The sequence below is a fragment of the Metopolophium dirhodum genome, chromosome 3 (genome assembly GCF_019925205.1).
Source record: "Metopolophium dirhodum isolate CAU chromosome 3, ASM1992520v1, whole genome shotgun sequence".
NCBI lineage: Eukaryota > Metazoa > Arthropoda > Insecta > Hemiptera > Aphididae > Metopolophium > Metopolophium dirhodum.
In genome coordinates, this window is record NC_083562.1 from 10826931 (window position 1) to 10846666 (window position 19736).

The following is a 19736-nucleotide window of genomic DNA, read 5'->3' on the forward strand; positions in this document are numbered from 1 at the left end:
AGTTGTTCAATCGTGTTCTCGAGTCAGTGACAAATGACTACAGTTCTGATATTGACTAATTTTATTTTATTGTTGTTTCCATTTTTCTACATAAATACCAACAATTTATTTGTGCGGTGTAAAGTAGTTTATGTGATTTATATTTAATTTGCGTACGTATATAAAATTACTTACTTAAATATGTTTAGTATATTTGAATGTAATAAAACAAACAATAAAAACGAAAATAATGAAAGTAGTGAAAATTTGGACGATCCTGACCTATTAATTAGTAAAAATTGTAGTTAATTGATTTAATATTTTGCTGGTATGTATTACTGTTTAGGGGGGTGTGGGGGGCAAAGCCCCCCTTTTGTTACTTCGTTCTAAAAAATTTTAGCACTCCCAAGTTTAAGACTGAATGTGCGCCTATGCAATCAGCATCTAAGCCCAGCCCACCTTCATATTATTCTCTATGCAAAAAGTAAATTTAAGACAAATTTGTAAATCAATGCACAGTCTCTCTATTGTACCTACTAATATTTTTGATTTCATTAACTTTCAGTATTTTGTATTATTAGATTGGGAAAACATAAGACAATATAATTTACACAAGACTGTGGCTAACACAATCATACTTTGATAAAAGTATATGATATAAGTACTTTCTATATTTGAATTAATCGTTTTTTTTCGGGTCATTTATTGGTGGACGGCACTTTAACTACGGTCCCTAAACTTACTGAGGCAACCTTGAGGCATTTCCTTTTAGGAAATTAATTAAATCCTCAAACATAACTCTTAATTCAAGAGTTTGTAACTAATACAATCATAATATAATATGAGTATAGTATATTTCGTAATATTTTTTTATAATATTTACTGTTAGTGAAATATTAAGTTTGTATTTCTAATATAATATATGTTATGATATTTATGGATGACACTTGCACCATGGCCCCTCGATATAGTAATGTGGCGACCCGGCACATCTCTTTTAGATAAATGACTAAATACTTAATCAAGTTTTCCAATTTACTAAACATTTATATTCTATAGATAATTTGAAGAAAAAATTAAAATTGTAGAGAGACTGTGTGAATTAATAAAAATTTTGGTATGAAATGTTTATTTGAACACCTGTTATAATGTATTATATTGAACTTAAGTTAATTTTTTATAATGTACTATAGTCAACATTTGAACATTTATTACAATATACGTATATTATACATAGATTTCAAGTATGATTTTTTTTAGTTTTTTTTTTGAAAGTTACCTACCTACAACAATACAAGACACTTTATTTTTAAATTTTGAAGCAATATATGTTTTGGATTATTTAGATCTATATTAACTAAATTTCAGACCCATAGTTTAGTATTTAAAGTTTGTATGATCAAAGTCGTGGAACCAAATTTTATCAGACTCTACTAGAATGTTGTAGTTAAATTAAACTATAATAAGTATGTGGAATAACAGTACCTAACCTTCTATGATAATTTGTTATGAATATAATATTTTAAGTAATAGCTCAAATTTAGCACTTTTACGGTACTTAATACAGTTTCCTAATATTTTAACAGAAATTATGGAGCTAAAAATATAGAAATACCTATATTATGTCACGGTCCATAGTTCATAGTTTTGTTTCATTTCATAATAATAATGCTTTTTAATATACTTTTTCATAAATTAATATTTATTACAGTTGGCCTTTATGATTTGTTTGAACTATTAGTACGTATTTTTTGGGGGGATGTCAGATTTTTAGCGCACCATTTATTTCCCTCTCTGACCCAATCATTTTAGTGTTTTCTTAATCGTACATTTGGTATGCTACGCGTGGGTCAAAGATGGAAAACAAATAGTGCGCTGACATCCCAACCGGCAACAAGTTTACACGAGTGAGCTGGGTATGGCTCCATCATAGATAATAAAGGTATGGATAGGACATAATGGTCTTATCAGCGGTCTTTGAGGGGAACATCTTTATTATCTATGGGCTTCATCCATAGAATGGATTAAGGTGTCAACAATCAAAGGATCAACTTGATAATCAAACACTTAAGTTCGGCAACCTGCAACTCAGGATCTTTTTATTCAAAGTGTCCTAATGAGTCATAAGAAGGTTAGTTAGGTAAACCTATGGTTAGTTGAAGCCAAAGAGTCAGTAGGGCCTTTGCAATTCAAGATCTTTTCCTACGTATTCGGCATTGTTAACATAACTATTCTACCTTTACACTTTTTCTTCCCCCGTCTCTCACAGCTATATACAGGTTCAGCCACTCTCATTCCACACCTCCATATGATCGGTATTCTGTCTATCCATCTCTTCTTCAGTCTTCTCGCCCATCATTTCTCCGTTAAATTAACTTCTATAGCCACTCTCACTATCTCTTATCATACAGTGACCGAACCACCCAACCTTTTTTCTCTTGTTTTCACTACGATATGTACACTACCCTACACTACCCTTAACTAATTAATTTCTTATTCTATCCTCTTTTGTACCTTAACACCTTACTTATTATTCTCATATCTGCTACTCTCACTCCACTTACCTACCCTAACCTTACATTTCTTTTTCATCTTTCCCTTTCATACACCAAACATTCTGAAATCCTGTTGACCCATTTCCTTATCTTCGCCATATCACACACTTCCTAATTTCTATTCACTCAGTCTCTAGTTACCTACAAGTCATCGTACTTGATTATCGGTGAAAATATTTAAATATCATTGAGCCAATTCCCTACTCGAAAGAATTGCTTAAAAAAATATCATACCTCACCAATTTTCTAATTTTGAACACGACTTAATTGATAGTCCGAATAGTTTTATACCAGTATAGTTAAAATACAAATATTGAAAATTTTCGGGCAATACATCCCCTGATCAATTAACTATAATAAAAAAAAACCTACTGAGAAATAAGAAAATACATACCCCGTGACGGAATCAAAATCTGCTACGAAACTTAGTCTTTGAAACACTGAAACGTTCACACATTTCAATCTGCTTATTCCCAGTTTGAAAATGTTCACTGACGAATACCATTTGTGAAATAACACGCATCTTATGCAGTAAAATGTTCTACAATATTCTAATGACCTATGCGTTACAGTCTACAGATATTATATAAACCTACCAATAAATACCTAATATTAATTTTTATTACACAGAGTTTGTATTTTTAAATGTTGTATTCAAGGATTTATTAGTTTTATTTTTATACCTAACAAAAATTACATTTCTTCACAAGTCAGTTATCAACTAGAACTCGACTACGAGTAAGACAGCGTTTGGATTTTCGGACTGGCGTATAATTTATTATTATTATACATTGCGCCTTTGGTAGGCAGTAGTAAACGTATATGCTTCTATGTTACTTAGTTAACAGATTTTCCGCGACAATAAATATTTAATTCAAGTCTAAAAAGTAAATGTAAGACCAAAATAATATAAAAACAAACTTACGCATAAACATCGACTCTTCCAGTGAAACCTAGCTGTACTGCAGCACACGCTGTCGTCGAATAAATAGCTATCTTCATCCGTCTACATCTCGCTCCATCTCCATCTCTCTCTACATCTCGCCAATTGAAACTTATCTACTATACAATAGTACAATACTAGTATCTTTATGATCTGTAATATATTCTGGTGTTCGATGAAAAAGATTGAAATAAGATAAAAATACATATTTTTTTGGTTTTGAATATGAAAGCTGTGAGATGATCGATATGAATTTTGTGACAAATTTAGAGGTACTAGAAAACTGAGACGAGTGTGTTGAATGAAATAAATTAAAAAATTGATTAACACAACAATCGCTTAAAAATTAATTTAATTCAAATAATGAGATGAACCTTATTAGATCATTTAAATTTTCCAGAACAAGCCCCCAGTTGTTGGTCGCATGCCAATTTTAACCATATACTAGACCACAAGTTTATAGACATTCTATAATGTATTCTGCTGCCGGTGGCCCTAGACACTGTTGGGGAAATTATATTTCTTTAGTAATTAAATTACGATACGAATTATAAGTTACGTAGGTACTTGTCCAATACTCGACTACTAGAATTTAAATTAAAGAATGTGATATACCTAGGTAACATATCGATCGATTCTAAAACAGAAACTTAACCTAGGTACAAATAATATCACAATATCAAATAGTGAAATGTGAAAATTTGAAGAAAATTTCCCATAGGTATATCCCGTAAAACCCCCAAAATAAAACGTACGTTTGAGGTGTTCTCTTAAAACCCAAATATTTAATGCCCATATCCCGTATGCATAGAAAATGTATGTTTCACATTTAACGAAAACTAAAACTATCGTGACGGAACTGAATTACGAAGAACGTATAAAACAAACATAATCGTCACCAAGTGATAGGTATAATCTGCTATGTACTTACAAATCATATTAAATAACATTAATCATTATGTATTTTCTTATTTTATTAGGTAGGTATAAAAACCTACTTTCCTACTTATAAAAGCATTACCTAATCATTAATTTAAAATTTTAAAAATTATTCTACTATAACAATAAATTAACAGTTTGTAGGCAAAGTATTATAATTTATGGTATTTTTCATAATATCCTAATTTTTGTACACCTATAACAACTGGATTTTAAAAACTACTCTACGTCTAGCAGGTATATAAGTTTGTCTGACAATAAATATTTACATTAGGTCTACCGCGTCAACAGAGTAGAAGGACCAAACTTACGTAATTATTTATTATTCCGACGAAACGCGTTCCTTTCGAGTATATAATATTGTCTAGTGTCAGAGCTGTGCGTCTCCGTCAAGGAAAATGCAGCGTGCGTCTTCATATCTCCGATCCAAAAGTTCAGTCTGGAAGTATTGAGATTAATGACATTTATAAAAATAGGCACCTAGCTTAATAACCAGAATGGAACGAAATATGTGAGTACGTATTGGAATCGCTGTTCGTCTCAAACGATTGTCATTTGCTATAGATTATTTATAATTATAACCTAACCGTCCTAACCATAGAAAATATATATATGGTTCTAACCGACGGATGATGGATATTTTAGAAATATAAGAAATATGAGAAAAAAATTACCTTTATTTAATTGTATTTAATTTTTTTCTAATAAGTTTTTATAAAATTGACTTTATCCCATATAAATGTTCGAATTTCATTTTTCAATTCGTTGATAATATATGAAACGAATTCTTTGCTTGGAAAGCAATGTTTTAGAAAATTCAGAAAATGCAGCTTATATTTAAATATTATAAATAATAATTTCTGATGTATTGATGCGGAAGAGTGAGGGGGTGGACAATCAGCCGAACCGAAATCTAACATTTTAAACACTTAATATAAACAATTTTTCACACACGCGTCATGGTATGAAAATAAAAAAATATTTATAATTCATATTTATACCGATTTTCTACCGAAAAAATAAATTACTTTAATCTCAATATTATTTATTAGTTAACGATATCTTTGCTCAGAATCGTTTTTCGTTTGTTCGTTTTGTATTTTAATAATTTATACGTGGATATATTATTATTACTAATGATTATAGTAGTTGTGTTTGTTTTATTTCGTTAATTTATTTAGTACTATACCAATAAATTATATATTAATTAATAATTTTTAAAACATTGAATTCAAAAAAATAAAAAAAAATGTGATTTTAATTAGAGTCTTGTAATGTACCTACCTATATTTAAAAAATAAATAAATATAATAATAACTGTTGAACTTTTAGGGACATAATAGGTAACACATTCGTGTATGTAGTATTACACTATTTATATACCTATACGAGTATATGAGTAGGTATATTATTCATAAGTGCGCACACGTCAGGATAGGCAGTTGACCATTCCGTGAATATACTTTTATGTGTACATGGTTATACATCCCTAATCCCTATGATATAGAATATAGATATTAGGTGAACAATAGAAGTTAAGTATGTGACACTAAATTAATAGTTACCTATAACTTATAACGTTGTATACTTGTATTTGGAAAAAAAATTATCAGTTATTAATTAAAATTGTATCTTATGACTATTATCAGTTATAAGTCATAACATATATTTCTATAAATTAAACCAAAATATTTATATATTTATATTAAGTACCCTGTATAGAGGTATGCCCCTATTAATTATAATTATTCTACAAACAGGGACTGGAAAAACGACGACGACGTTTATATCTCGCGTATTTAATACATTTCTAGTCCGGAACTAAAATATGCGCCTACAACACTTGGATAGCACATTTTTCGTGACATTAAATATTTGTTTTAAGTCTTAAAAGTAAATTTAAGCCCCAAAAGAATATAAAAACAAACTTACTTTAATTATCGACTCTTTCGGCGGAATCCGTGACGTGTGTGAACTGCGACGCCCACGAGGAAACGCTCCAGAATACAGCCAGAACTTAGAATATTGTGATTTATGAAAAATAAAATTATACGAAACGCAGTAAGTTTTTTGCTCATATCTTCTTTGCTTATTGAAATTTTAGAATTTTTAATCGACTGTGTCTTCTGCAACGACTTTGAGATTTGCCATAGATTAAATAAATGATAGATATTATACTAGGCACGTCAATATGATGAATCCACGGATATAATATAATGCAACTTTTTATATCAAAGAGTTCTGTGTTAAGGAACAATTTGTTCATTGAAATTTGATATGACAATAAACCAAAATAGTTTATAATTTTGAATTTGAATTATAATAATATGATATAGGTATTATTTAAATTATTATTTTCGTTTATCAATTTAATTATTGATTAAGGTGGTGAATAGATATCAGAAGCACAAGAATATTTTTATAAGAGCATATTGTATTTTATGAATTATTAAATAAAAATGTGATTACTGGATTTTAGAGTTAACATAAAGCCATAAACGTATACAGTAAATTCATCAAATACTATAGTACCAACTATATTTTTACAATGATGTGTGTTTTTTTTTTTTTAATATTTTTAATTATTTTTTCTTGTGGTCTGTGTAAACGATAAGTATTCGTAATAAAGATTCAATTTTCATATATAATATTATATTATAGGCACTCAGTATGTAATCATATGTTTATTTTTAGTTTAATTTAATTATAGGTATTTAGTAAATAATAATAGGTATACGAAATTGTGTTTTCGAATAGCAATTTATTGTTTGTATTAATACCTACACCATAATAGGGAACTAACATTTTGTAAATGATGTAGAAATGTATTTTTGGTGTTTTAAGGCTGCTGTAAGATCAATTTATGAGAATCCTTGCATTAAATTGTTAGGATTATTTGATATGAATAATTATTTTATTACATATATGTTTATTACATATTGGTAAGTCGATCAGAAACTATATTTACACTGAATGTTAATAGTAAAAAGCTATTAAAAAATCTATTATTTGTATTTATTTGTTAATAATTAAGACTTAAATATTAGCAGTAATCTTGTTCCTTTCACAAAATGTTTTTTAATTATTTTTAATTTAATTTACATTTATCCCAAAGTGATCTCTGATTAATCATTCAATGATGAATTTAATAGTTAAATCCTCGGTTACATTAATTGGATTATAAATTAAAATAAACTACAGTTTCCAGCTTCTACTACAACATTATTTTATATTTTATTTTATGTTTTTAATTTTTTAAACGCAGTCCACACCTTGTGTTGGTGATTTTACACGTAATATAATAAAATTGATACTAGTGATGAGTAGGTAAGTACCTTATTGTTTAATCAAATTATTTACACGATTATTAACTAAAAAAATATCTATGAAGTATAAACATCCGCATTTCCATTAACTATAAATTCATTATTGTATGAGCTATACATGTTACATATATTTTTCGAAAAAACTATTTAAAAAAACAAGAATAATTCTTATTTGATGTCACACGGGTTGATCTAGCAAATGACTGCTACGACAACTGTGCAATTTTTTTTAAGCATAATACGTTTTGAAAACGTCCAGAAAAGAGTTTGTTTTAAGACTGCCTGTCTTGATAACAACTAATTTAATTTAGAGTGTATTGTTATATTATATTATAATGAAATTAATAATTATAGTAAAATATATAATTGCAAGACATTTAATACCTATATCTATAGCCATCTAGGGTATAAACTACACTAAAAAAGGTGTAAGTATGCTAATAAAATATATGAGGTGTATAATGTATTTATGTATATAAAAATATAAAATATAAAGATTAATAACATTATATTGTTTTAAATACTTCGCGCAAACCTAAGGTGATACCCGGCGTATAGTATAACATTCAAAAAGGTGCGTATTAAACTTGGCGTGGTGAAACGAAGACGGTCTCGCGTATTTTATACATTGCGCTATTGGGATTAAACTTATAAATGCTTCTACGTCACCTAGTTAACAGATTGTCCGTGGCAATAAATATTTAATTTAAGTCTAAAAAGTAAATGTAAAATAGTAGGTAATAATATGAAAACAAACTCACTCGTAAACATCTACTCTTCCGGTGAAACGTAGCTAGAGTGCCGCCATCGCCGAAGAAACAGCTATCTTCATCCATCTTTATCTAATCATCCCACTCCGATGAGCTGAAACTTGAAAGTATCGAAATATTTTATGAAAATAACCTGATCAAACGAAATTTGCGAGTTTGTGTTACAACTTATCCGGTTTAACGAACTGTCCGTTTATATTTGTGGCCTATTATTTTTTTGTTCACTGAAATCAAAATATACAATATATTATATTTATAATACAATAGTATTCTGTATTGCTGAAATTATTAGAATTGTTAACCGTCGCCGACGAATTTCGACAATTGACGATTGCCATAGATATTATAAAATATATTATGCCATAGATATTATAAAATATATTATTTACTATGATAAATCCAAAGAACTTATATATTATTATATAAGTACTCAGTAAACCTATACGGTATATTTATAAATCGTATGTTCTTTTACAGAAATCTTTGTGATCTGCAATGTACCTATTCTGGTTTTCTATTTCAATTATAGTTCGCATGCCAAATTTAACTATACAAACTGGTTCGTAAGTTTATAGACATTCTAATACATTCTCCCGCCAGTACCAATAGACACAGTGTTTGAGAAGTTATATTTTTTTGGTACCTAATTAATTTACAATATGAATTATTATAAGTTACCTATGTAGGTACTTGTCCATAACTCGACTACCGGGAAATCATTGGTTTTTAGGGGGGTCAAAAGTAAAATTTTCCCAGTAGTTTTCAAAAGCGACGTGAAAAACAAAGGAAAAACGGGAATTTTTCCGCAAAATCTGTTTTTGAGAAAATCGATTTTGGTTTTTGGTGCAACTCTAAAACAAATGACCGTAGGTACATTAAATTTTGACTGAATGCTTATATTAGCATTTTCTATACACCATAACATTTTCCAAATATTTTGACTTATTTTGAGCTGTTTACGGATATTTTCAGTTTTCAATTTATTTAGTTTTTTTTTCTATAAATATCAATAAAATTTTATCTGTTGAGTAAAATATGATATATCGTTCTAATAGCAGTTGAAAAATATTTAAAATACATAGGCTCAATTATTATTTATAAGCATTTAAAGTTCAAATTTTGACAACATTTATCAAATTTATAATTTAATAATTATTTTGTAGTTAAAAATTTATAAAATGTTCAACTTTTATAGCTAAGGATTAAAAATTTAAAACAAGGTTCCACGTAAATAGGTTATATATAAATTACTTTATTCACTATAATATCATCAAATATACTTGGTAATATCATAGGCTGCCGGACCGTTTTCGCTCAGAATTGTTTTTCTTATACAATGATATTATATCATTGAATTCAAATTTAACACCATCCATTACAGTGACCCACTTGTAACCTACTGTACAGCAGAGCGACATCCACTTACGCACCTTTTTTTAATTGACCTCCCTTTTTATTTAATTCCTGATAAACGAGTTTTGGATAAGTACCTACCTAGAAAATAGGCACGCCTGTCCTACCTATATTAATTAAAAACTATTTTTAACACGACGTATTTACTTATTATTTTTGTCTTTTAGTTTATCTGATTTTGTATGATTAAAATAGTAGAAATTTTAATGTGCTGTGCATTAGTAAGATAGATACCGTACGTACAAGGCACTTACGAAGGCTGTTCTTTAAAAGAAAATGAACATTCATAATAATAGTTTTTTTTTAAATTGTATTTTATGTATACATGTAAATATAAAATAATTAAATAACATAGAATTAGATATGGGTATCTATAATAATAAAATAAAGTAAAATACAATTTTAAATAAATTCAATATATTATAAAAACTGCGGGGTACCATTTAAAAAAAAAAAATTATAGAATCCAAATCTGATGCTAAATAAATTTAAATTGCAAAGTCAAAAATGTTATTTTTCTTTATAGTTACAAATCCATACCCATTCAACTATTATAAATATTATAACAATACAAGTATATTGAACTATAGATATGCATTATAAATAAGTTGTAATATACAAAATACCAAATAATATATTATAAATATTTCTGATTTCATTATAATGTATGAATACATAATTCAATTAATTAAATATTTACATATAGTAAATAATGCAAAAAAGTAGCTAGTTACTTACTATAAAATAAAGGAATACAATATAGGTATTGATAAAATAAATATAATATCACTTTTTATTTATTTTTTAACAAATTTACCATAGTGTCCTTATCAATACTTTTATTAAATTAATCCCGCATTGACCTCCATTTCATATACAATGTTATTATGCATTTTACATATTTCAAAAAAATCTAAATTTTACTATTGCATAATAATATGAATTTATCTATACCACCATATGGATAAAATGTAGATACAATTGTCACAGAATAATAATACTAAAAATAAATTTGAAAAAAAATAACTTTACTTGAACTTTCAAAAAATTCTTCAAGTCCCTCGACAATATGAACTCAGTTCCGGTTCACGTTCTATTTGATATTAAACCTAAATGACCAAGTGAGTGACGTTCAAGCAGACTTAACGAGTCTTTCGTAAATCAATATGACGACGGACGCGTTCTTTCCAAACACTGTCAAGTAGTTAGTATATAAGACATATTATTTTACACTGTCTAAAATCGATTGTAATTTTGACATTTTACTAGATCGTTTACATATATTATTAGGTACAATTATGTAGCGGCGGTGGTCTATCGTATAAAACATAATGCATATACATGATACGTCTATACAGAATAACACAAGCCGCGCATCGTGTTTACACTAATGTATTCTCAGATGGTTGTGGCAGATAAGTGTAATGTTTAATTTAAACAATTAGTCTGGACAATGGTTTTGTACAAATTCGAGTGCTACCACCGCGGCAGCTGATGATAAATGATTATACGAATATTATACAATTGACACGCGGTAAAGGGTTCGGATCGATTCCTTTTGAGAACCGGTTGGACAAACGCATATAATTTAATATACACCTCTAACCCGTGTAACGAGATTTTTAAAATTCAAATATATCCACCGGCCCGATTACCGAATTGAACGTTTCAGGAATCCGATAGTCTTATTTATCGTGTACCTACGGGAATACACATTATAATAAATAATTTATAAGACGTATTATAGTAAGTCGTTATGGGTAGAATGGGTAGATATAGTATAGGTATAGGTATACAGCAGTATACGCAGACTCAATAATGCGCTCTACGACAACGCCCGTCTACCTCGCTATTATTTTTTCTCGTTTCGGGTACAATGATTGAATGGATGATCGACGGTAAACGAAACAATATTTCAACGACGACGACGACCCGACTGCGTAATAAACATATTATTATTATAATGTAGACGGGCTGGGGATATGATTTTCAGAGGGACTTTTATTTTTTAGTCGTGGGTATAGAGGGCACTGGGGCTATAGTAGGGGGCAATGATAAGAGTGTACTTATATGAATATCAATTATTTAACTGACTGCCGATTGGTACAGGGTTGATTCATAATTTGGGGGGGGGGGGTTATTCCTCTTGCCCCACCCCTGAGTCCACCCATGGAAATAAATTCCATTTGAAGATATATTTGTTTATATTCGTAGTACCTATTACTGCTGTCTGTTATCATTTATCCAGGGCACAGATATAGTAGTGGTAAAAAGATACTCGATTCGTATCATTATAACTAAATAGAAATATTCCCAGTGGAGTCATTTCAGTATTTAATAGGGGAGGGGACGTTTTGACTGGCTCAAATAACTGAAACACGACTAAACTAAACACGACTGCTATTAAATAAGGTTACTGAAAAAGTGAAAAATATTAAATATTAACGAAGGATGTTTAGAAATCTCAGATAAATTTACCACTGCAAGTTGTTAAGTTTTTAGAATTTTTACTGTGGCAGTTAATACATCATTAGCGCGCTAGAATGAATATAATAATATTTGAAAATTAAAATCATTTAGGATAAAAATATAATTTTTGTTGTACTTGTATACATGCTCACAAACAAATCTTTGTAAAATATGTGTACCTGTTTATAAGTTATAATATTATACATGTTATGATTAATGCGTATATGTCCGCGTCTTTCCGTTGATCGTTCGACAGAAGAAGAATAAACAGTATAACAGCTCACACTGAAAATAATACATAATAATATATTATATGTTTCTCCATACAACAAGCACTCACACACATCAATACACATACACACACACACACACACCATATTCACATACAAATCTTAATATCTCATATACACATGCCCACAAGTCTATTAATTCCAACTAAAAAACTACAAAAATATTAATTATTATTGTCGGTAATACTAATTTACCGGTTGCCAGTAGGTGCCCATGATATTATATATTTTTTCAAAAATTCAAAACTTTAAAAATGGTTTACATTTTTTTACAAATGCTTTTGTAACAACAGTAATTGGGCGGCTTTTAAAATCAGACAGTGGCAAATATCAGAATTACTCTCTCCCAAATTATACTACTAATAGTAGGTAATCATCATCCATATAATATGTTGGTCTTAATGGTAATGCATTGATGAGTCCCTAATATTTTTATTTCTTCGCTGTATCATAGGCAAAATATATTGTATGTAAATATTTCTACATTATCATATCATATTATAATTTAAAATACACTTACAACGTCAACAAAACGGGATAATATCGCGAGTATTCGTTTGAAGGTACCTATACGTGGGAGGCGATAAAACATTATATTTAAATATTTATTTTATAGTGCTATTTTTGCATAACGTCATACGATTTCAAACAAGTATCTAAACAACGGCCCCTTTAAAACAAATTACAAAATGTTTAACACTTATACAAACTTACAGTTCACTCAGGTGTACAATTTAAGGGTTCATCTTGAGATATTAAGTCAAAACGGTTATCATCGTTATTAAAATAAATGTACACATATTATACAAACGCATATTATTTCAGTATAGATTATTATATTCCTACTTGTTACTTACATAAACATAAATGAACTTATCCGTTAAATTACCGCCGACCAATTCAAATATTATTTTATACATATTATAGATATAGGCACCGCATCGTGTTATTTGCATTAATGTAAAAAAAAAATGTATAGGTACATTTACAATTGTTTTAGAATAAGTCGTATAGTTTAAAGCAGATTTTTTTTTGAAACCAGTTTAAGACTGATCGGCTAGGTCGATAGAAAATGTAGTCAATAAATACTAAATAGTGTACCGGGATGGGATTTCAATGAAACTAGTTAAAGAACTAACGTTTTTCAATACGATCATTATGATTAGGTATATAGGTATAATTGTATAATCTGAATAGTTTTTTTTTATCACTTTCGGAAAAGTTTTTACTCGTTGATGGTCAATATCGTAATAGTCACGTCCACCAATGTTCAACAAGACATACAAATCAGCTACTATTATTTATAAGTTGGAAAAAAATCAGATGGGGGGGGGGGAAATTGTAGGTATTTACATTTATATAATTATATAGTATTCTTTATTGAGCCTAATGTTTCTATCAGCATTTACAGTGAAAGAGATGATTATATTACTTACGATCATTCCTGCAGGTTACACGATAATTGTTATTCTATAGTGATTTTTCATTGTGCATATTAAGGTTGAAATAATAAGGCATAAATATTATTCGAACAATACACAGCGGACTACGTCTTAGCTACGATCGCGATTTGCTCATATTATTATAATATAAAAATGTATAGTTTTTCCTTTTAAAATGTGCGAATATAATATTTGAATTCTTATGCCGAACATAATAGTATAATATACAGGTACTAGTGTACTACCCTTTAATAACAGATTAGATTTTGTACAACTCTTTAAATTTTATTCTTTTCGTTTCTCCGATGAAAGCCCAACAACGCCCCTGATGTATAAGCATATTATTCTTTAAACAATATTGTGCCGACGACGTCTTTTGTGCCTCGAGAACACTAAAAAATTATGATTTTGGTTCACATGAGTGAATCATTACCCTCTCGTGCGTTGGCCGGGTACGGACGGCTTCACCGTATTTTGTTCAGTTACCTCCTAAAAATTTATTAGACTAAGGAATTAATATATTATTATTACCTCACGCGGATGTGCGTTTGATTCAAAAGGAACATTATTGTACGTGTTATACCTATTATAGGTATACGGTTGGATGTAGAACAGCTGATGTACAGCATAACATTGTACATATACACTGCACAAATGATTATTAAACAATGAACGATGAATTTTTAAAACACAAATAAAATTTATTTTCATATCACTTAAAATTTTTATTTGTATAATATATACGTATATATAAATATTCTTTTTACAATATAGGCCTTTGATACACTAATATAATACAATTTACTACGTTAAACCGAATGTGTATGTTGGTCTAACATACTCTTTCGGAGTTAAATTCTTTAGTAATACAAGATTGTACAAATACAGTGTGCCTGTAAATGAATGGAAGTTTTTTCTTTTCTTTTTTGATTGGATGGTTACAATATAATATTACAAATACATTATAATATGCAATAACATTTAGGTATACATGTTATAATGTTGATATTTAAAAAAAATCATAATTTTTAAATATTTAATTTAAAGGCACAGTAACAGAGGGGTTCAGTCGTATACGATACTATTTTATGCAATTTAAAAAAAAAAAAAAAAAACATCTGTAGTATCGTTAACGTCGTCAAGTATACACGAGAACCTTTAAATTAAAAGAAAATTAAAATAACCCATCGATAATAATTACACTAAAAAAAAAAATTATATACTAATAATATAAATCACAGGTGGCCCCCACTTCATATCGTAATGGAAAACGATAGAGAGCTGATGTTAAAACTAAAAACAATATGATATAATACATTACATATTATTTCTAATAATATTATAATAAACGATAATACATCCAAACGCGCTGCACAATGATTGAATGGCATTATCAAATTTTTACGATGATCGGTCGTCAGATAAATACAAAACGAAATGCTCATTTATCCGCAAATATAATATAATAATATACCTAATAGTAATAACTGAATATAATTATATTATTATATTATATTTTATAAATTATATTTATAGGTGTGTGTCATGTCGTCGTCTAGGCGAGAATGTACTCGCCACTGCTATGATCACCAATAACCGTTGCAATCGTCATCACCGGTGACGACGACGGTGGCGGTGTGCTACCTCCATTCGGAAGTGGCGGCTGTGGCAGCGGCGGTGTCGTAATACGAAGCGGGGGATTTGTTTCAATAAGCCGCGGTGCCGTGATGGTGATGTGCCATCAGTGACGTGTGGTGGTGCGGGTGATGGTGATGGTGATGGTGGTTTAGGTCGGTCAGATAGTGGTGACCGTGGTCGACGGACGATGGTTGAATGGACGGCGCGCCAGGTCCGGTGTTCATGTACCTGTAGAGGGTCAGAAGATCACTGTTAGACAATCGATTTAATAGAATAATGTTATTATGCACACATTAGAAAAAGCGATTTCATGTCGTCGAGTTGTATAACAGGCGCGTCTCAATCTTATTATTAATATAAAAAATATATTTCAATTATATTATAATATGAGAACGCGGAAAAGATATTATAATAAAATATAATAATAATATGTTGTTATGATAATAATATAGACGATGGTGGAAATAACGAAGTACATTATAACATAATACATCTTCTTATTCTTCACGCCGCGAATTATTTTCAGACCGACGACTTTCGTGCAATCTACTCATAGTATATTATTGTATGGTCGATTAATACGTATATCGTATTGTTGTATACCTTGTACAATGTACATGTCTTATAGTTGAATGTACAAAAATTCGAAATATATGTTTCGTTTCACGTTGTCATTTGTTGTGTATCTATTGGGACATACATAAATATATTATAATATATATTTATTATAATATAACAACAAGGTATAATAAATTGAATTGGTTGATAAGTGATAAGATGCTCTAAACTTATATCTTAAGCTTTCTATAGTTAATTTTTTTAACAAAAATATGCTATGGATACTTTTTTTTGTTTCTGGTCGAATTTTCGTAAGGTTTTAGTTGTCAAAATATATATTTTATGAATCATAGATTTTCCTTGTAGAGGAAAAATAATCAAGTAGTTTGCTATGGTTTTATTTATTGGTTCAGTTAATATTGTATTAAATGTTTTTTCGGAAATTTCCACTAGTTTCTAGATGATGAGTAGAGGATGGTTAATAATAATAATAATAATAATAATAATATTGGAAAATATGGTCAATATTGGATTGAATTATTTTGTCGGTGAAAACATTTTTTTCTCATTGGAACGTCATATTATACACGTCAGCAGTCGGCGCCCGAAAAGATTTTTCTCCATCGTATAAAGCTACTATTATAATATACAGCCCAAGAAAACTCTTATTTAAGACGTGCTTACCAATCGGACGTTGGCGGTGTGGGAAGTGGCAGTGCCGTCGGGTGTAGGACGGACGGCGTCTGTGCTCCGTGATGGTGATCCACGGGCGACACGATGCTGGGCGTCGCAGTCGTGCAACTGTCGGTCACCCTGATCGAACCACCGGACGAGCAGTTGGAGTCTTCCGAGTCGTAGTTGCCGTCGCTGTCCATCTTGCCGTTACCGTGCACCTACGGAGATAAATAAAAATTAATAAGATATTAAAACGACTGAATCGAGCGCCGCCCGGAGAATGTGTCGTAATGAGTATATTATTCGGCGGGTTGGTCTCTGGAGAGATAATAATATTATTATACGTATAATAAACCGAATGCGTACCTTCATGTGCTTCCTGAGGGAACTGGGATGAGTGTACGACTTGTCGCAGCCAGATATCCTACAGTTGTACGGCTTGTCCGAAGTGTGTACGTGCGAGTGTTTTTTCCTGTCCGAACTGTTGGCGAACCTACGGTCGCATCCTTCGTACTCGCATTTGAACGGTTTCTCGCCTATAAAAACACCAAAAATATTATGTTAATATTGTTATTGTTATTATTATCACCGTAGTTATTATTGCAACGATCAGTATTTGTGCATCACGTGGCCCATGAACAAAATCACAAAATAATACAAGCGATTCCAGTGTTACTGCAGGAGGTTAGGAAACTGTCAAATGCACACAATGCGTTCTTATACAATAATTTACAGCAAAAATTCGGTAATGTACATTATTTTTATCGTTTTCGTTTCGATAGTGTAGTAAGCCTATGCCCTATAGTAATGGAATTTTTCGGAACAAAGACATCCAGTAAATTACTTATTCAATACCTACGTATTGACGGTATAGAAGGAAAAAAAGGTCGTTTAAAAACCTTGAAGATTTTAGGTCCGAGACCCTTTTTTTTTGTTGTGCGTGGTGTGGTCAATATCGTTACTTCTGGAGTTAAGGTTCACTTGTGTTACTCGGATAGCCCATAAATCCTCTTCTAAATGGTATGGGAATATACAAAAGACCTTTATACGTAACCCGTATCGAATCGTCGATTTCTCCAAAAAAAAAGAAAGAAAGATTTTTCTGTTTTTATTGTGAGACCAAATTTTGTGTAACATTGACACTAAGATTGACGAATATGTCCTTGGTCATGATATCGTATTATCTTTTAGCGTGTAAATTGAGTTCACATCCATTGCATTGGTATAGAGTTATTTAGGGATAGAATTTTCCATTCAAAATATATTTGGTAGTACCTACATTTTTCTTGTTCAAAATGTATACAAAAAATAACAACAATAATAATATATTATTATTACGCATTTAAAATATATTGACTACAGGAGGTGAACCATGTTTCCCATCCCACCTATTATCGTCACAATATCTATTTTGACGAACATAATTTATTCCGAAGTTTTTATTAACGTGCAATTACACGATTCAGACATGATTGGAGTTTATGCGGTTGGTCACACGGTATGCCTATGACCTCTTTTACTATAACTCGTAGACCGATATTGTTATTCATTGCAAATATTTTTCATTTTCCCTCCCGTCGTCCTATCGACTCGCACTAAGGTCAGACAGTTGAAAAGGAGTTGAAAGCTTGTTATCGACAATCTGATTATGGCAATCGACATGGTAACGTTCTAGACGGATTCACACCTCCATATGGGAACCGGACTACCGGTCGTGATGACGTGTTCAGTGTTTTGTTCTTGTACAATAATGTAATATGAAAGGCCCCATTATACATGTCGTTGTATATAGGTATAGTCGTTAAATACGTATACTATATATAGGAATACGTTTTAGGGGTAGGACTCGGGCGATGATAAAGTAGTGAAGGTACGCGACGGTCGTTTAACAGACTATTAAAAATACACGAAAAAAAACAAATGTGTAATATTTTCGGCCACGACATAATAATAATAATATATCAAACGATAAAACAAAAATAATACAACCAGATTATATTATTATATTAGAGACGACGTATTTCGTTTTTACATAATTTAACCGCCTACGCGCGTCGGCTAATAAAATAATATTATATTACTATCGAACTACGGTCAATATCAATATACGACGTGGTCAGTGGAAGCGAATATTCCCCCGGCGCCTAAGTCGCGGGTCAGTTTCTTATCGGTAATAAACGATTAGCGACACGTAACGGCTATGTTTTCGTTTTTAACGACTCCGGAACGCCTGCATACAGGTACCTTATACAAACGAGCTGGAGATGAGTGTTTTAACGATTTACATATGTTATGGCATACAATGGACTGGAATGCAATAAAAATATACGTACGTGTGCGTATGCGTGTACACATATATGCATACATCGTCAAAAGATAAGTGTAATAAAAAGAATCTTCGTTTTGCTTCGTCCTCCTGCTCCTATACAGGTACCTATGCTATTCTTCTTTCATAAATTGGGTGGCATTTCCAAGGACTCTTAATTTTTAATGAGTTATTTAAAAAAAGTACAACTAAACGGGTTTATGACTTATGGGTTTGAGATACGTATAATGAAAACAACGTGGAAGTATTATATTTCGTCGTAGATGATATATACGCGTCTCCGGAATATTGTGCCCACTCACGGCTGGTACAGCTGCAGATAATATGTTGTCTACCTCTACCGGAGATTTCAATCGCAAATGGTTTGAAATGTATTTATTTTTTTTTTCTACAAATCGGAAAACGGTCTAGCG

General features: G+C 30.4%; 1 protein-coding gene across 1 annotated transcript in view; it reads right to left on the bottom strand.

The window, feature by feature from the left end:
* Positions 1 to 14810: 14810 nt before the first annotated feature.
* LOC132941110 (zinc finger protein ZIC 4-like) overlaps positions 14811 to 19736 on the bottom strand; it is a 39727-nt gene continuing 34801 nt past the window's right edge. The window contains exons 2-4 of the mRNA XM_061009011.1: positions 17364 to 17533; positions 17007 to 17215; positions 14811 to 15992 (exon numbers count right to left, since the gene is read on the bottom strand). Of these exons, the coding sequence (XP_060864994.1) occupies positions 15833 to 15992; positions 17007 to 17215; positions 17364 to 17533 (539 nt within the window). The 3' untranslated portion in view covers positions 14811 to 15832. The remainder of the gene's footprint in view (positions 15993 to 17006; positions 17216 to 17363; positions 17534 to 19736) is intronic.